This window comes from Micropterus salmoides, unplaced genomic scaffold, assembly GCF_014851395.1.
Source record: "Micropterus salmoides isolate LMB-PRFRI ecotype aquatic unplaced genomic scaffold, ASM1485139v1 Ms_hic_scaffold_2, whole genome shotgun sequence".
In the NCBI taxonomy this organism is placed as follows: Eukaryota; Metazoa; Chordata; class Actinopteri; order Centrarchiformes; family Centrarchidae; genus Micropterus; species Micropterus salmoides.
In genome coordinates, this window is record NW_024041150.1 from 28,984,532 (window position 1) to 29,001,022 (window position 16,491).

Genomic DNA, 16,491 nt, shown 5'->3' on the forward strand with positions numbered 1-16,491 from the left:
AGAACATTAAAATGTTTCTCACAAGTTAATAAATCGGTATTAGTAAACTGATGATACAGAGTAACTCTCCAAAAGGACTATTATACGTTATTTCCCAGACTTGAATACGACGCTCTTTTTTCCCCCCAAGTAGAAATGTGGGCTTGTCTGCTGAGCTTTTTGTTAGTAACCCAGTGAAGGCGGGTGTTTACTCCACCTGCCAAAAAGACAGCTGGGACAAATTCCTCTGTGCTGTCCTGGAGAAACACTCTGCTCCCCGTGAATAGCGCTGGTGTTGGACCGGTCAGTGACCGAGAAACTGGGGGAGGATCCGATCTGGTCTCGGAGACGCAGTTCAGCCTGCAGCCTGCTCGGGGCAGAGGGAATTCATTCATTTGGATTTTGTCTTGTTTTTTAAACAACTTTCCCTCTGGTTTAAATGGCATCTTCATAAATTGGAAAGTTTAAAGTTGCTGGCCGCCCTCGTCCCGGCGAAAACATGACACACAAATGATGTTTAACATTTCTATAGATGGAAGTTCATTCTCTAAAAATTTGGAGGACTTCGACTCCATTCGCAGTGTTCTCCTTTACAGGTCAGTAAAACATTTACACCTTGTTGTACTTTATTTTATTTGTATTTTTACAAACCTAAAGTTATGTGCTTGGGGATTTTAAAACCTCGCGCAGGGAGGTGGAGATGTAGGGTAACATATTGAAAGCTCGAAAGCACAGTTTATTGTTTTTGCATCCTCACTTCCAGCATATATCTGTTAATTAATTGTTGCGGGAGTGTGGAGATGGCTCGAATGGTTGATATCCCTCTTAATTCAATGTAGGAATGTCTTTGTAACATTTTTTAACATTAACATGTTTGTGAATATAATATGAACAAGTATGTGTTGTTGTCCGTGTGGTTAACGTTACTTCATTATTTAATGGGGGAGAAGAGCCTCATGCTGGCTCAGAAAGCTTCTGCGTTGTCCGGGGCAACTGCACGGTCAGCCAATCAGAGTGGGCGCATTCGCGTCATGTGATCACAGCTCGCAAACGCTTACAATATGGCGATAGAAAATGCGCTGTTTATCTAAAAAGTTAAGCTTTTTAAAGACGCGTTTCGTGACTGCACGGGGAAATTAAACCGTCCTACAACAACACAAAATGGCCTTCGCAAATTCCCGCCAGTGTGTCGACAGAAGTCTTTGTAGCGGCCGCACGGGAGAAGATGGTGCCGAGCACGACAAGGATAGCGACTGTGACTCTGCATCGAGTTTCAACAGCTCCGACTACTCTGAGTAAGAAGATGATTTCTCTCCCAGACTAGAAACTGTTTCCACGTGCAGATATTATGTGACAACGCGAGCTGTACACAAGCTAGTCAACAGAAAAGTTATCTCTGTTAGGAAGAGATGCTGTAACTTGAGACATTGTGGTTTAACTTACGTTGCAGATATGAAACGTATGCTGCGTGAAATGTGGCTGATTTTGATATTTCACATTTAGTCATTTAGCAGATGCTTTTATCCAAAGCGACGGAACAACATACAAGTATAATTAAAGCATCAATACTGCGTGAGATCTACAAGTGACAATAGATACTTGTAAGAGCAGCAATAAATACTAGGAAGAGCTATAAGCATGTACAGCATCAATGGGATAAATATATAGGCAAATAAGTAAGAGTTAAGGAATAGTGCAATCAATACAAAAGAATTGTAAGTGTAGAAGAGCACAGGAAGTGCATTTTAGAGGTTAGAGGTGTTATGAGAGAAAGTATTCTCAGAAGAAATGAGTTTATGAGATTTCAAGAGCTTCTTGAAGTTAGAGAGGGACACCCTCCTCTTATGGTGTGTATATGAATGTAAGTACTTGTGCTTTTCAGGCAGTGGCCAGCTTTGCCAAAGAGGGAGTGTCTCCCCCTCCACACACTTATCCATCTCTCCTCCCTTGTGCTTTTCATAGATTTGGGGTATGTTTTCAATTTGGGAGGTAAATCTACATAAATAATTGTATGTTTCTTGCCATCCCCAGTTAATTTATGGATATCGTGTTGAAGCTGCCTACCACAGGTTCTTTAAAGCAGGTTTAAAAGGAGAGAAACCAAAAAGGAAAATATCATGTTTTTGCTCCCACCCGTTTGGTCAAACATGCGATTACACTTTGTACATATAGTAGTTTTTAGTTGAAACTGAAATGGTACAAGCATAATATCTCAGTCCTTTCAGGACAAAAATAATAAGTATTGTAGATCATCTCTACCACAATATATGATAACTAAAATCTCATATGATATTTAGTCCTGTCGGTCCTGTCAATACACCTCTCGTCTCTACTACTGTACCGTGTGTTCCCAGTTCTATACCACTTTGATAATAGATATTTTTCAGTGCTCTGTTTGTTTTCTCTCAGTGACTTGGAACCGGAGTGGTTGGATGACATCCAGAAGAATGGCGAGCTTTTCTACCTGGAGCTGAGTGAAGGCGAAGAGGAGGCTGCTTTGGTCCAAGCTGCCGCCAATCAAGGCGTGTCCACTAATCATGTTCGCTTTAGCGAAAAAGAGGCAGAGGTTATCACAGAGCAAAACAAGAAGCAGCGGTGCGGTTCACGGACGAAAGGTGAGCCCGCACTTAAAAGGCTAGCCAGGATCCTGAGGAGAAAACGCCGGCCTTCTCAGCGCAGAGGAGGAGGGAAAGATGGGGGTAAAGACAACTCCACCTTATCATCACGTCCAGCGTCCATCCTGAAGAACCAGCCAGGTCAAAGGCAGGGTGTGACGGTTCAGCAGCATCAGCTGAAGGAAGTGTGTGTCTACCTCAACCCAAAGCGTCTTGGAGGTTCATCAGCACCTCTCTCTGAAAGCGGAGGCCTGCTGAAAGCGCTGCTCGGGGTGGTGCATTGCCCCTCCTGGAGCCTCAGAGGGCAGGGAGACCCTGCAGGGGTCAGACAGGAGGAAAGACTGACTATACATGGATTAATACCCAACAGCCCGGCCATCAAATGTGGCCAAATCCTAATTGGTAAGACCAAAATAAAGTTAGCTGTTATTAACTGTTCTACAAATAATACATCTGTACATCTGTGTTTGCGAAAGCATATGAAAACAACCCACTAATACTACATCAGTTCAACTTAAAATACATATTGCTTAAAAGTTCATGTACACGTTAAGTCAAGTTTGCACTACATGATTTTTAGCTAGATTTGCTAGTAGGAGAGCTTGGTGACTGTCAGGCTGTGATCAGAGGTAAATCAGCGCTCGATCAGCGCTCGCCAGTCGTTATGTGTGAACCACTCAACGACACATCAAAATGGCCCCCCGACACATTTCTGACACATCGCCGACGCCAGCCAGATATCTGGCATGCCAAATATCTGGAAGAGTCGGACGACTCGACATCCACATCCAGCCAATAATAGCAGGCAGCTGGCAGAGAGGCAGCTACTTTTTCACTGCAAAACACATTTCACTCCCCTCCAGCTCTCTCTAGCTCAGACGATCCCTGCTACCTGCGTGTGCTAATCCATTCTTTCACCCAGATTCTTTGTCTTCATAATTGCTATCTTTATAATAACAAACAACAGTTGTTTCATGTGTTTGCTTCATTTCACTTTTCACATTTCATGTGTTTTCAAAACTTGATTTGGAGACCAGCGTCGGGTGACAGCTCATGTAGTGTGTGACCCCTAACAACGATTAGTCACATAGTGAACGCCACAAAGACTTCCAGACTCTAGTCACAAGACGTCAAATTGTGTGGTGTGAATGGCACAGCCATCGGCCGACCCTGAAAGTTGTGTAGTCTCCATGAGCTTTTACTGTACAAGGTTTGTTCCTCATTAAGGTATAAGAGCAAAAGCATGTTATCAGCCTTATTAGCAAGAGATGATCTGTCTCTTCTAGCGTTCAGGAGAGCTAACCAGTTAAAAGGTTCCTGGTTGGACGATGAGATGTATACCATCCTCAGTAGAGGAGGGATGTATCTGAGAAGCTTGAGCTTTAGAGGAACGTGTTATTTAGATATAAATATAGTACTTTTTGTGATGGACCCTTTGCAGAAGGTTTTCTCTCTCCTTCCTCAAAAAGAAACAATCACCCACAGGACAGAGAAAATGCAGCTATGCAGCAGTTATGATTTCAATAACAGTCATCTGAGTCATGAACCGGCACTGACTCATTCAGTCCCACACCACACAAATTCACTGCCAAAGTACGGCCACAATTATTACAACATAGTCACAAACAGATTTCTTAAGAAAAAAGGTCCAAAGCCTAATTATGAGTGCGATCTAGCCAAATGAATTCAGCAAGTGGTAGCCATGTAACTAAAGTAGATAAACTATGATGTGTCCAGGTAACTTAATATGTTTGTTATTTTTCTGAGGGAATATACTGAAAGACGTAGTTTAGGTTTTATTTTTTCCATTCTGCATCATGTTGTCTAGATAAAGCCAAGATCTCTCAGTGCTTTGAATCCACAGTAAAAACTACAAAGTAATACAAATCATTATCATTGTTTCACGTTTTCATCTCTGTGTTGTAAAACCACAGCGTTCTTGTTAAAAAAATGTTTGTAGGACGTTAAATCGCTGCTTCTCACGGCCAGCTCAGAGCAGCAACGATACTCAGTCCTAGTGAACTTTTCAGTACAGTTTCGCAGAGTGAATGAAACTCCAAATGCAGGTCTGCTCCTGCAGAAATGGTAATCTGTCTGTTTGAAGTGATTTTCTTCTATCTGGGCTAATGATCGGACAGTTTTTACTAGCAGACAGAGGAACGCCAATTGTGCTTCACCACAAATGACTACCCACATGAGTTACTGTTTAGAGAAGCTTTTATGCAGCGCGGCTACATGCTTAAACAATTAGAGCGGTTAAATACCTGAAATAGCTTTGTTGAGATGATGGTGAGCCTCCCTGCACACAGCAGGTGAAGCTCTTTATTGGTGCTGGGTCAGCTTGGTGCATAGATAGGTCAGAGGCACAATCAGTCAAACTATCCAAGTGGTGTTCTTACTGACCATATAAGCCAAGTCCATATTTAATTATTGACCAAACACAGGTTAAATGTTTACAGTAAATCCTGCTTTATTGTGTGTCAGTCAGTATCAGTAGGACATGTTGTCACTCTTAATAATATCCAGATAAAGGTTGAGGTTCTTCCTGTTATTTTGGAAGGAAAAAAGATCAAATACCACCAAAAAATAAAGACATACTGCTTTGTTACAGTACTGAAGTTAAAAGGCCTTTGTTATTGTATCAGTATAGAATTATTTTTGTGCTTTGTGTTTCATTACTGTCAGATCCATGTAGTGCTTCCTCGCTTGTTTTGTAATTCTAATATATTTCTTAGTCCAAAGGTGTGTGGCAAACTTGTGGGACTATAGGTTGGTTACATGTACACTACTAGCATTGTCTGTTAGCATTGCTTAAGTTTGTAAATGTTAATGTTCTGGGTGCTGTGTTCAGGTGACGTGCTTGTAGCAGTGGACGACGTGGACGTGACCTCGGAAAACATCGAGAGGGTTCTGTCCTGCATCCCGGGACCAACACAGGTCAGTGTGTCTAAATCTACCATAAATACTAAGTGAGAACTTCAGTGCGCGCTATTTTGTTGTTTTCTTTTCAGTACTATTAGCAACTGGCGGTCATGTTCTTTGCTGCCATATATTAAAACAAGTTGCACAATATCTCAGCTTGTACCCTTTCTCTTAAAGGGTTAGTCTCCAAATCTGTATGGTAGCATTTAGGTCTTGTCACAAACAGCCAACCTGAATAGTAAATATAGGCATTAAATTACTTTGAAAGGCATTGGTTCTTCTAAGCTGCTAAAATGTGAGTAGAAAGCAGAAGTCAGCGCTGCCTAACATCAGAAAACCCTCAATTACTGAGAAATGATCCTTTGATCGGCAGCTAAAAAATCCATAGTCTGTGCCTCAGTCGTGCATTTTCACCAAACAGCAGACCATCAAAAAGTAGGAATTTGCAAATGACAGAGTGTGTACGGGTTGATGGCGAACATGGCGGGTAGACGGGACTGCGGTGTGACTCCACAGGAAGCTGGTGTGGGATTGAAAGCTCAGCTGATTAGAAGATGTAGTCGGAAACTAAATCAAATTGTAGGGAAAGAGCGATGGAGAATTTTTGGGAAAAAAGGTTCCTCAGGCACCACGATGACTTTCACAAAACTTGAAATAGAGTTGTATTGCTGACAGAATGATTGTTTTGTGTGTGTGTGTGTGTGTGTGTGTGTGTGTGTGTGTGTGTGTGTGTGTGTGTGTGTGTGTGTGTGTGTGTGTGTGTGTGTGTGTGTGTGTGTTAGAGGATGGTTTTTCTTTGTGCCAGCCCTCTCAGATGTAACATAGACAGTACTTATTATGTTGGGAGGAACAAATATTAGTATTAAAGTCAGTCCACCGAGTTGTGTGTGTGTGTGTGTGTGTGTGTGTGTGTGTGTGTGTGTGTCGTGCTAAATGACTGACATCAACAGACTGGAATTCTAGCGAGAGCACACTCCAGTCTAACCACATCCTTATTATTTATGATGAGAGAAAGTGCTGCAGTTAGCCCTCTCAGCCTCTTTGCCCAGTGATTTCCCAAATTTAGGGTTAGCCTATTTAAAAAGTCTGAGTCTTTGATGCCCCTCAGCTCAGTCTAATCGAAGCTATTTCTTGCATCCTTTGTGAATCCTGGAGATTTAAGAGTTTTAATTCACAACTTTCACCTCTCGCTTCCCGGACTGAGTGAGCCAGTCAGAGTCACCAATTTGAAAGGTACATCTCGCGGCGTTCCACCGCTACACTGCTCTTCTTTAATAATACCCCTAAAATTGGCTAAAATGGCTGGCAGCCCAGATGCAGGCGCCTTCTGGAGAGGCGGGTGGCCTGTGGTTAGTGCTGACAGGCCTTGAAACGTTCTGGGAGTGATCGTTGGATTAGAAAAATACAGTTTCAACATTTTTAACCAGGGAATATGATTTTTTTTTTCTTAAGCATATTTGGTAGGCACCATAAGATCTAAACGTCCCACCTCTTTTGATAGTAATGACCATAACACCTCATTTATTTCTTTGAGCATACTAAATGGATTTCTTTGGTTGGTTCCAGACCCAAACAATGCCTGGGTTAGGCTCTCTCCTCTTTGGGTCACCCATTCCACAAACCATGTGTGTAAAACAAAGCAAGTGGTCACTGAGTTCAATAAATGGCATATTTCACGTGGTGCGTTACAGTTTAATGCCAAAATGTAGTTGGGGTGTGTCCAGTTAAGATGTAGTGGTTAAAACTTATAACTGGATCTGCAAGTTCCCTGGTGGTTTGAGGTCAAAGCCCAGCAGAACCTCCACTGTTCTGCTTGCCTTTCTGCTTTTTCACCAAGGGAAAACTCCTCAGACCTACTGGATATATCCTATAGGATATTGCTTTAAAGTTGTTGGATGGTGAACTAAACCTCTAACCACACCTTCATATTTAAATAACCAGGAAGGGGCCCAGCTTTATTTTTAGAATTGGTATTATGGGAAAACAAGTTGGATTGGTGTATCCCTTGTTTAGAAAAAAAAAATTTTAACTTTTATTTATCTGGGAAAACTCTTCAAGCATCACCCTGCTTCACGCTTGTAAACCACCATGCTGCATTTGAAGTTAGCTCATTTATGACTAGATTGCAGTTTTAAATTTAATAAACTGTATGGACAACCCGACCATAACCATACCTCTACGATGTGTCCAAGAGTCTGTTCTTGTATAATGGCTGTGTTGCTCATGTTAACTACTCTGCTTGTAAATATCATTATACTTAAATTTGGAAACCGAGTTGTTCGAATTTGCTACAGCCTAAAGGGCACTTACAGGTCTTCCTGAGCAGTAGGTTCAACCAGAGAACCGTAACACATTATTTTAACCTTTAGGTCCAGCTGCTCTTTCTCACATCTGGACTCTGGTTCTGATTTTGTTGAATTAACATCAGCGCAGCTCCATAGTCATTCTCTAGCGCTGACAGGTTTCATCCCAGAGTCAACACGATGTGTGAACAGGTATGTCACCATAGCGTGTCTTTAACATTCACCTTCTGTACTTTTGTGAGTCTGTGAATATTTAGCTGTTCCCTGTCAGCGCTAGAGACTTGAATGTAGGTTTGACAGATTGCTTTAACCAGGACACCATAGAGTTGCATTTTCTCATCCACGTTCGCATCTTGACTGCATGTGTTTCCATGTGCGTGCTTGTTGGATTTCCATGCAGCTCTGTTTTCCTGTTTCCACTGTGACTTTCTCTGAATGGCAGTGTAAAATAGAGTACTTGGGCATGGAAAGTTTAAAAAAAGATACTGCATGAACGAAGAGAAGATAGGCGGTCTGTTGTCTTGCCACTGTTTCTTCGGGTTCCAGAGGTCTGGTTTTAATTTAGTCAAACAAGCGTAGGCAAACACACACACACACAAATCCCTGGTATTTGTTAGGCTGCGGTTAGGTCTGGATGTCTGTGTCACTTTCTCCCTGACAATCGTCATCCCGCTATTCACTTTTCAGCCGTTTCCTGAATGAATGTACAGTGATTGAAGTTTTTCACCCCTTTGGACGGCCAGCACACATGCGCATGCCTCTACTTTCCTAAAACAGACACGAGCACTGTAAAATTTAATGTGGAGCCATATTGGCTTATTTTTTTAGAAATAAATGAAAACTCAGAGTAGAACTGTTAGGCAGGTTGATGCAATGATATTATAACAGAAAATCCTCTTTTTTTTCTCCTCTTACAAATTATTTCCTTCCCAAAACTTGGAACTCTTTATTTCTCTCCACCTTTCCCTCTCTTACTTTTCTTCTGTCCTCCTGCCACCTTCTCCAGGTGAAGCTGACCATGGAGACGGTGGCTCTGGTAGACGGCAGCAGTGCTAGCGACACTTCATCAGCCCGTAAGACGAAGGCCTCTCCGCCAGTCAGCCAGCTGGTGCGTCTGCTGTGGGGGGAGGACACAGCCGAACTTCAGATGTCCATAGGACACATCCCACACATTGTCATGTACCTCTCACTTAAACTGGACTCAGCATCACCACAGGAGGAGGTCAGTTTTCTTTTCATTTTTAACACAGAAAATGACAAACAACACCACAGACCTTGATGAGAACAAAGACTTCTCTCTAAACTTTAAACCTCATCTTTGCTATTTTAACCAAAAATCGTAACAACTAAAATCCAGGAACTATTAAAGGAACTAAAAGAAAATAGTAAATAGAGGTGATTCAGGAAGCCGTGTTAGCGGCGTTATGGCACCAGTAGATTAAGATTAAGCCAGTTGTTGTTTTAAAATATATTTGGAAGAATGTAAGGAACCTCAAAATTAGATGATGCAGTGTTCAAATATCGAGGCCACGCCCCTTTGTTCTAGAGCTGTCTCTGTGGCGCAATCGGTTAGCGCGTTCGGCTGTTAACCGAAAGGTTGGTGGTTCGAGCCCACCCAGGGACGTTGGGTTTTGTGTTTGAGCTACCAGGTAACATGTAAATGAATAACCTGCTCTTCATGATCAGGGATGAGGGTCAGAAACACCAAGGGGCCCATTTCAGAAAGCAGGGTTAGTGAAAACTCGTGTGTATTCATCCTCGGCTCAGCATGAAATCTATACGTTGTCCTTCTTTATAACTCTGTAGACATCAAGGCAGCTGCCAGGTTGTCAACAGCAGCTCTGAAACATTTAGCGTGGGCTACATTACTGCAGTATCACTGTTTAAATCAAAGTGATCTGTCTGAAGCTGTAACTGATCAATGAACAATCATTTGTCGTGCTGTGATTAATATCACCATTTCTGATCACAGTGTCATGTTGGAGATGATGATGATGAGGATGATTGTTGAGCAGCTGAAACGACTAGATATAGTTAAAAAGTGAGGTTTTGAATAGTAACAGCTTATAGTCTTAATGTGTTTTGACAGTATTTCATTAAATGCTCCTGAACAGATTTCTTAATGTAAAAGAAACGTCTAAATAAATCAGTTTTTCCGTTTGTTAAATATCAAGAAAATAGTAAATAGAGGTGATTCAGGAAGCCGTGTTAGCAGCGTTATGGCACCAGTAGATTAAGATTAAGCCAATTTTTGTTTTAAAATATATTTGGAAGAATGTAAGGAAACTCAAAAATAGCAAATACATGTGGGTGGAGCTTAAACAAGGAAACCACGCCTTTTTGTCCCAGAGCTGTCTCTGTGGCGCAATCGGTTAGCGCGTTCGGCTGTTAACCGAAAGGTTGGTGGTTCGAGCCCACCCAGGGACGTTGGGTTTTGTGTTTGAGCTACCAGGTATCATGTAAATGAATAAACCTGCTGTTCATGATTAGGGATGAGAGTCAGAGACACCAGGGTCCCCTTTCAGAAAGCAGGATTAGTGAAAACTCTGAGGTTGTTGAGCCTGAAATGAGGAAAACTCTGAGTTTTTTGTTTCAGAGACCGAGACCTCATAAACCCTAGATTACTAACTGAATTAACTTATGCTGTGGAGCTAATTTGCTCACTGGCAGATATTCTTCAACAAAGTCTCAGAGTTTCTTTCTTACTCCTCCACTCCTGCTGAGCCTGAAGCAGCTGTCTGCCTTACAGTTTCTTGCCCTCATTCATACAGTCGTTATCAAAGCACTTACTGATTGCATATGTTTGCAGAAGTAAGTCTTCAGAAACATCAAAATCCCGGTTAAATATTAGTTTGTTAAAATAAGTTGTCAGCCTGGCAGTAAATGTACAGCATAGGTTACAGTTTGTCCTTTAATAAAAGTCTGCCTGTTGTTTCCTCAACTGCTAGAAAAGTGAAGGTGGACAAGAAAAAAAAAGTACTATTCGAAGAACATGAGAAATCTAAAAAAAATTTAAAATACAGATGGGTGGAGCTTTAATATTGAGGCCACGCCCCTTTGTTCCAGAGCTGTCTCTGTGGCGCAATCGGTTAGCGCGTTCGGCTGTTAACCGAAAGGTTGGTGGTTCGAGCCCACCCAGGGACGTTGGGTTTTGTGTTTGAGCTACCAGGCAACATGTAAATGAATAAACCTGCTGTTCATGATCAGGTGTCAGGGTCAGAAACACCAGGGTCCTGTTTCAGAAAGCAGGATTAGTGAAAACTCATGTGTATTCATCCTCGGCTCAGCATGAAATCTATACGCTGTCCTTCTTTATAACTCTGTAGACATCAAGGCAGCTGCCAGGTTGTCAACAGTAGCTCTGAAACATTTAGCGTGGGCTACATTACTACATTCAGGGACGTTGGGTTTTGTGTTTGAGCTACCAGGTAACATGTAAATGAATAAACTGCTGTTCATGATCAGGGGTGAGGGTCGGAGAAACTAAGAGCAAATGTGTGTATACTTAACCACCATTTTAAAGCCATGGCAAGAACTGCATTTAGACAGTCGAAATGTAGGTGAACTCTCAGATTCCCTCCAGTGGAAACAGGCTGTTGTTAAAGAGCAACATGGTTGAAAACTGAGAAGAGCATGTGTGTCATTGAACAAAAACAACTTAAACATCACAGAGAAGAAGAAAGAATAGAACATAAATGCTGTAGTTGATATCTAAAGTTTTTTTAAACTGTGAACTATCATACTAATAGTACAGAGTTAAGAATGACCTGAGTTGTGCAGGAAATCCCAAGACCAGGAGTGGAAAATTTTCCTTGAATTCTGAGTCAGACTACAGAAAACTACTGCTCTGGATGGCTTCCAACGCCTGCGGGTGTCACTAACAGAAAACAGAAAGAAAGGGGTGAGAAACGGGACGGGGTTGAGGTGCTCAGACCCGAGAACAGCTCCTGTCAATAAATGATCTGTCATTTTAATACCACAAACTTTATTCTCTCCACGCTCCAATGCAGCAGTCTATAAAGAAAATAACGTATTTCCCTTTTTAATTAGATCCGTGCACAGGGCGCTGTGTCATACCCCATAAGGTAGGACACAATCAATCAGTGAAGTGTTAATCCCCAAGTTTGTTTTCTTGCTCTCAGAAGCAAACTACTCATTTGCTGACCGACATCTCCTACACTGTAATCACATTTTCCCCATGGACGACTATTGGCAGATTGATGTTTTCTTTATGGTTGTACTTTATGGTTCTGCAATTCCGTTTTGTGTATCTGAAAGCCAGACTCTTATCTTCTTCTTTTCTTTGTTCTAAGCTAAAGGGCAGTGGAGAGTACGGATTGTCTGGAGCCACATCAGCCAGCAGTTGATTTTCTAAATGACAGTGCAAGAACGCTAAATCCTGACTTTGATTTTTTAGCCCTTTGATTGCAGGGTAGCGGGAAGTGAAGAGCTACAGCGATGGTATTTTTGAGTTTTAGCTGTGTGATGTTTTTGTGATATGAGCATTGGTTTGCTTGTAGGTACAAACAAGATTTAACTGAAGTGTCGGTTGTTTTTCTTGTTTCTTTGTTCTGGTTGCCTTGGCTATAAGGACCTGTTCATTCAAGGTTTTTACCCCTCACCCACTCCCCTGATCCTCTCAGCAGCTCAGCTCTTATCCGCCCTGCATCCTTCAAAGTTGCCAGCATGCTGTGAGGAATACTAACATCACAGCCAATACAGTGGATCTGCCCAGAGCACTCTCTCCTCTCCGCTTTGTAGTTGGTCTGAAGGGTTTGTTTCTGTGACATTTGCTCTTGTAAACTAATAAAAATTGTGTGCTCAGCCATTTCCCAAAGAGCAGACGAGAGTTTCTCTGAGTTTCAGTGAAATTACTGTTTTTCTTGACTGTCCTTTTCTTTACTGTGGAAAGTTTAGTCCCCTTCATCTTTAAAGTGACATTTCTTTCTTTGTTCCAAAGTGAGACAGAAAAAGCGAATCCAAGCTAACATTGTTGAGGTGACAGAATAAACATCCAGCGGTTCATCTATTCATTCTTCTTTGCTGGCCACAACTCGGAGGAGACTGTAGCATCCAACAACAGATACTTCACATTTTTATATGACATTTTTCTGTTCATAGGCAAACCAGAGATGTTTTTCTAACTGCTGCGTATATACTTTTGAGCAACACTGAACCAGATCTTCCACATGACACCGAACGTGTGTTTGTGTCTGCAGGAGGAGATCTTGTACCAGTACCCGGTGTCTGAAGCATCCAGCCAGCTGAAAGGAGTGAGGGGGATCTTCCTCACGCTGTGTGACATGCTGGAGAATGTCACCGGAGGGCAGATAATCAGGTAGTTTTTATTCACCAGGCTGTAACTGTAGAATAAGTTGGGATTGGTGTTAGCACGGTGGCTAATTATTATTCTCATCATCAATTAATTAATCTGCAAATTAATTTCTCGAATAATCAATACATTTGTTGAGTTCTAAAAATATAAAAAAATTATAATGACATCTTCAAATGTCTTGTTTAACCAACAGTCAAGAAAAGTAGTAAATCCTCACGTTGGTAAAGCTGGAAACAGCAAGAAAAATCAACTTATCTATTAATCAACAAATTGTTTTAGCTTTAATATCTTATCGTCTTCTGATTTTTACCAGCTTTGCGCACATAAAACTTGGTGTAATAACTTTAATAAACAGTAGCAGAGAGACTCGTATTGTTCTTATACTCTAATCAACAAGCAGCGGGTGCTGCTGTGGGCTCTTCCCCCGTCCCAAAGCACTCACAGGCGGCCCAGTCCTCACACAGCTGCAGTCAGAGCAGAAGATGTTCACCCCTCTGACTCCAGAGCCTGCAAATGAATCGCTCATGCGCAAATATGTTTGGAGCTCTATGGTTGTAGTTCTAAACATATTTAGAGTGTTTTTATTCACTTTTTGTCTCTCCCACAACGTTATTCCTCTCTCCTACAGCGTCCATCACAATAACAAGCACATGGCCAATTATGCAAATTGGGTGATGATGTCATTTAGCAACTTCTAGCAACTTTTAGGACAGCCAATAGCTATTTCCTTACTGGGGAGTCGACAACACTGGTTGTATATCATAGCAATGATACGGTAAAGTGTTCATTCACTATATTTTCACACAAGGAAAGATGGCCCTTTTTATATAAACATTATAATAAGGAGTCAAAATAAATGTGTTGACCATGAAACCGGTTTTAAAAAGGACAAATTCAAAAAAAAATTTTTTTAAGCTCTTTTTTTTGAAGAGCTTTTCTGCCAGTTCGCTGCTGAATGTTTTGAATATATAATTAAGGTAAGGTTAAAAATCACAGCAACTGCGGGAGCGATTGGACCTTCAGATATTAACAGTCATGTTGTTTTAATGTTTACCACGCCCTCTTCTTTTCCTGTTCTCTCTGTCGCTTGTCTGTAGTTCTTCTCTCCTGCTCGGGAAACACCTGGTACACGTGGGCTACTGGAAGGAAAGCAACAACCTGTTGGTCATTGGTCTTCCTGCGGAGAGGTAGAGAGAGGCAGCATCAAACACGCACACACTGAGATAGCTCCACCACATTTCATGTAAACTGCGGCCTTTGCCAGCTGAGAAATCGATAGCTACCACAGGATAGTACACGGCAAGAGTTGATTCCATGCGGCAGGCAAAAGATATGACAGCAAAAGTTTCAGGCCATTGTTTCAAATGTAATACATTTTTTGAGCATGACATGGAGAAGAGGAAACATATTTAAGAGCATGAGCTGTAAAAACAATTGAAGCGTCAGTTATTCTCAGTTTCAGCGTGCACATGTGCCTCTTTTGTCCTCTGTTGGCAGGATGAGGACTTCTTTCAGGAGCATGTGGTTATAAAACGGTTCTTGAGATGAGTCATATTAGCCACCTTTTAATTTTCAGCAGGTCACCAGATCAATCATATTCTCGGTTAAAAGATCTCATTTGTGCTTAAAAATGCTTAGGTTGGTTCTTGAGGAACACCCGCATGTAACTCATAAAATGTTTTTCCTGCATGGCCGCCGGCCCTTAGTCCAAATATTTGATAAGCTATAGATCAGCTGAATCTGAAGTTTATCCAGGTCTGACATTTTTCTGTTTCCCTCCAGGGTTCCACTGCTGTATCTGCAGACGGTGGTGGGAGACGTAGTCCGGACGCTAAAAGTGATGTACGGCTCCTTGGACAGGTTGGTCGCTCTTAGCTTTCCTGTGCTCCTGCTGAGAGGGCTGGTTGAAACTTTCTCTCTCTGTGTCATTTTCTGTGATTAATGCAAAACATGCTGAAATAAAAATAGTGAGTTTCACCAGTTCAAAAATAAAACTAATATCCAGCTGGATTTCACACAAAGTCTTTATTGTCTCACTCTCAAATAGCTTTCCCATTTTTACATTTGTGTTTTTCTTGAAAAGTAATCAGTCCTTTATTTCTATGAATGACTTCTATGTGTTATTATGACACTCATTAGTCATCTTCGTTGTGTCCTCCGCAGTGCTTTCAGGAAGGCGGACCACGCTCCCAGGCTGGACCATTTCTTCTGCCTGTTTTTCCAGCAGCTCATCCAACCATCTCGCTTGAGGGACGGCTCCTCAGCCCCGCCCCCTGACGTCTCAGGGACCCTTTTCCTCGATGCACTGCCGGCGGTCAGATGGCTCACGCTGCCTCCGGAAATCAAGGTGCATTTTTGTGTGTGTGAAGAGACTGGTACAAGAATATTGTTAACAGATGTAGTTTGTTGTTGGAGCAGTAGTTAATACTGTAATAACATGACCATTTGTACGTCATAATGTTCCCGGTGAATGTGATCCTGTTGTCACAAATGCAACTATGGTGCCCTCTAGTGTCCACTGTTAAAAATTACACACAATGTGTCACCCAGACGCCATCTGGATTGAAATGAGTCCATAAATATATTGGATCAATGCAGGAGCAAAGACATAGTATCATTGATGTGTGACATTAATGCACATTTCTGGTTTATTATTTCTGCACGTTGCACTAATTCTTTATACTTTATTATGAAGTGTTCACAGTAAGTAAATACTGTTCAGCTCTTTTCCTTTTAAAAACACATTTTACATATTTCTTATATATTTTTCACATTTATTTCACATTTAAAAAAATATAGTTTTATATATTTTTCATATTTGTTATTGTAAATTTTAATTTTATTTATAGATTTATTTATTGACCAAAATAGACGTGTTCCTAATAGATCTGTAAAAATGTCCTTAAACCTTGACCTGATTCTGATGCTCATAATTTGATACTATTAAATTTATCTTGGATTTTCTCTGTCTCTAGATGGAAGTGGATACTGTCCTCTCTGATTTCGAGTCTTCTGATTTTGGAGAAATGGTGAGAAATGGTGAAAACATGTAATCAGGTGCACACTTGAACATCAAACAAATCACCTAAAATCAGAATCAGAATCAGCCTTATTGCCACGTATGTGTACACATACGAGGAATTTGACTCTGGATTGTACAACGCTCACGATGTGCTTACTTATACAATAATACAATAACACAATAATACAGTAATAAAATCAAACACAGGCTACAGTTAGACAGCAGGACTGCTGTCCTGCGAGCATTAAGTACTTACAAATGATTGCCACCTGTTAAGGATGCACATTTGATTTGTTATATTCACAGAGCCCCCTT

At 41.3% G+C, this 16,491-nt stretch overlaps 1 protein-coding gene and 3 non-coding genes across 5 annotated transcripts in view; all 4 read left to right on the forward strand.

The window, feature by feature from the left end:
- The window catches only part of intu (inturned planar cell polarity protein), a 25,530-nt gene continuing 9,039 nt past the window's right edge, over positions 1 to 16,491 (forward strand). The window contains exons 1-9 of one of the 2 annotated variants that reach the window (XM_038730116.1): positions 1 to 575; positions 2,389 to 2,996; positions 5,446 to 5,531; positions 8,826 to 9,041; positions 13,039 to 13,157; positions 14,252 to 14,341; positions 14,937 to 15,014; positions 15,318 to 15,501; positions 16,130 to 16,183. In XM_038730116.1, coding sequence (XP_038586044.1) covers positions 490 to 575; positions 2,389 to 2,996; positions 5,446 to 5,531; positions 8,826 to 9,041; positions 13,039 to 13,157; positions 14,252 to 14,341; positions 14,937 to 15,014; positions 15,318 to 15,501; positions 16,130 to 16,183 — 1,521 coding nt within the window. In that variant the 5' untranslated portion in view covers positions 1 to 489. Of the gene's footprint in view, positions 576 to 1,008; positions 1,275 to 2,388; positions 2,997 to 5,445; positions 5,532 to 8,825; positions 9,042 to 13,038; positions 13,158 to 14,251; positions 14,342 to 14,936; positions 15,015 to 15,317; positions 15,502 to 16,129; positions 16,184 to 16,491 lie in introns of those variants that run through there. The other variant, XM_038730115.1, reaches the window with a different exon arrangement.
- On the forward strand, positions 9,370 to 9,443 carry trnan-guu. The gene has a single exon. It is a non-coding gene; the product is annotated as a tRNA-Asn (tRNA).
- On the forward strand, positions 10,173 to 10,246 carry trnan-guu. The gene has a single exon. It is a non-coding gene; the product is annotated as a tRNA-Asn (tRNA).
- On the forward strand, positions 10,890 to 10,963 carry trnan-guu. The gene has a single exon. It is a non-coding gene; the product is annotated as a tRNA-Asn (tRNA).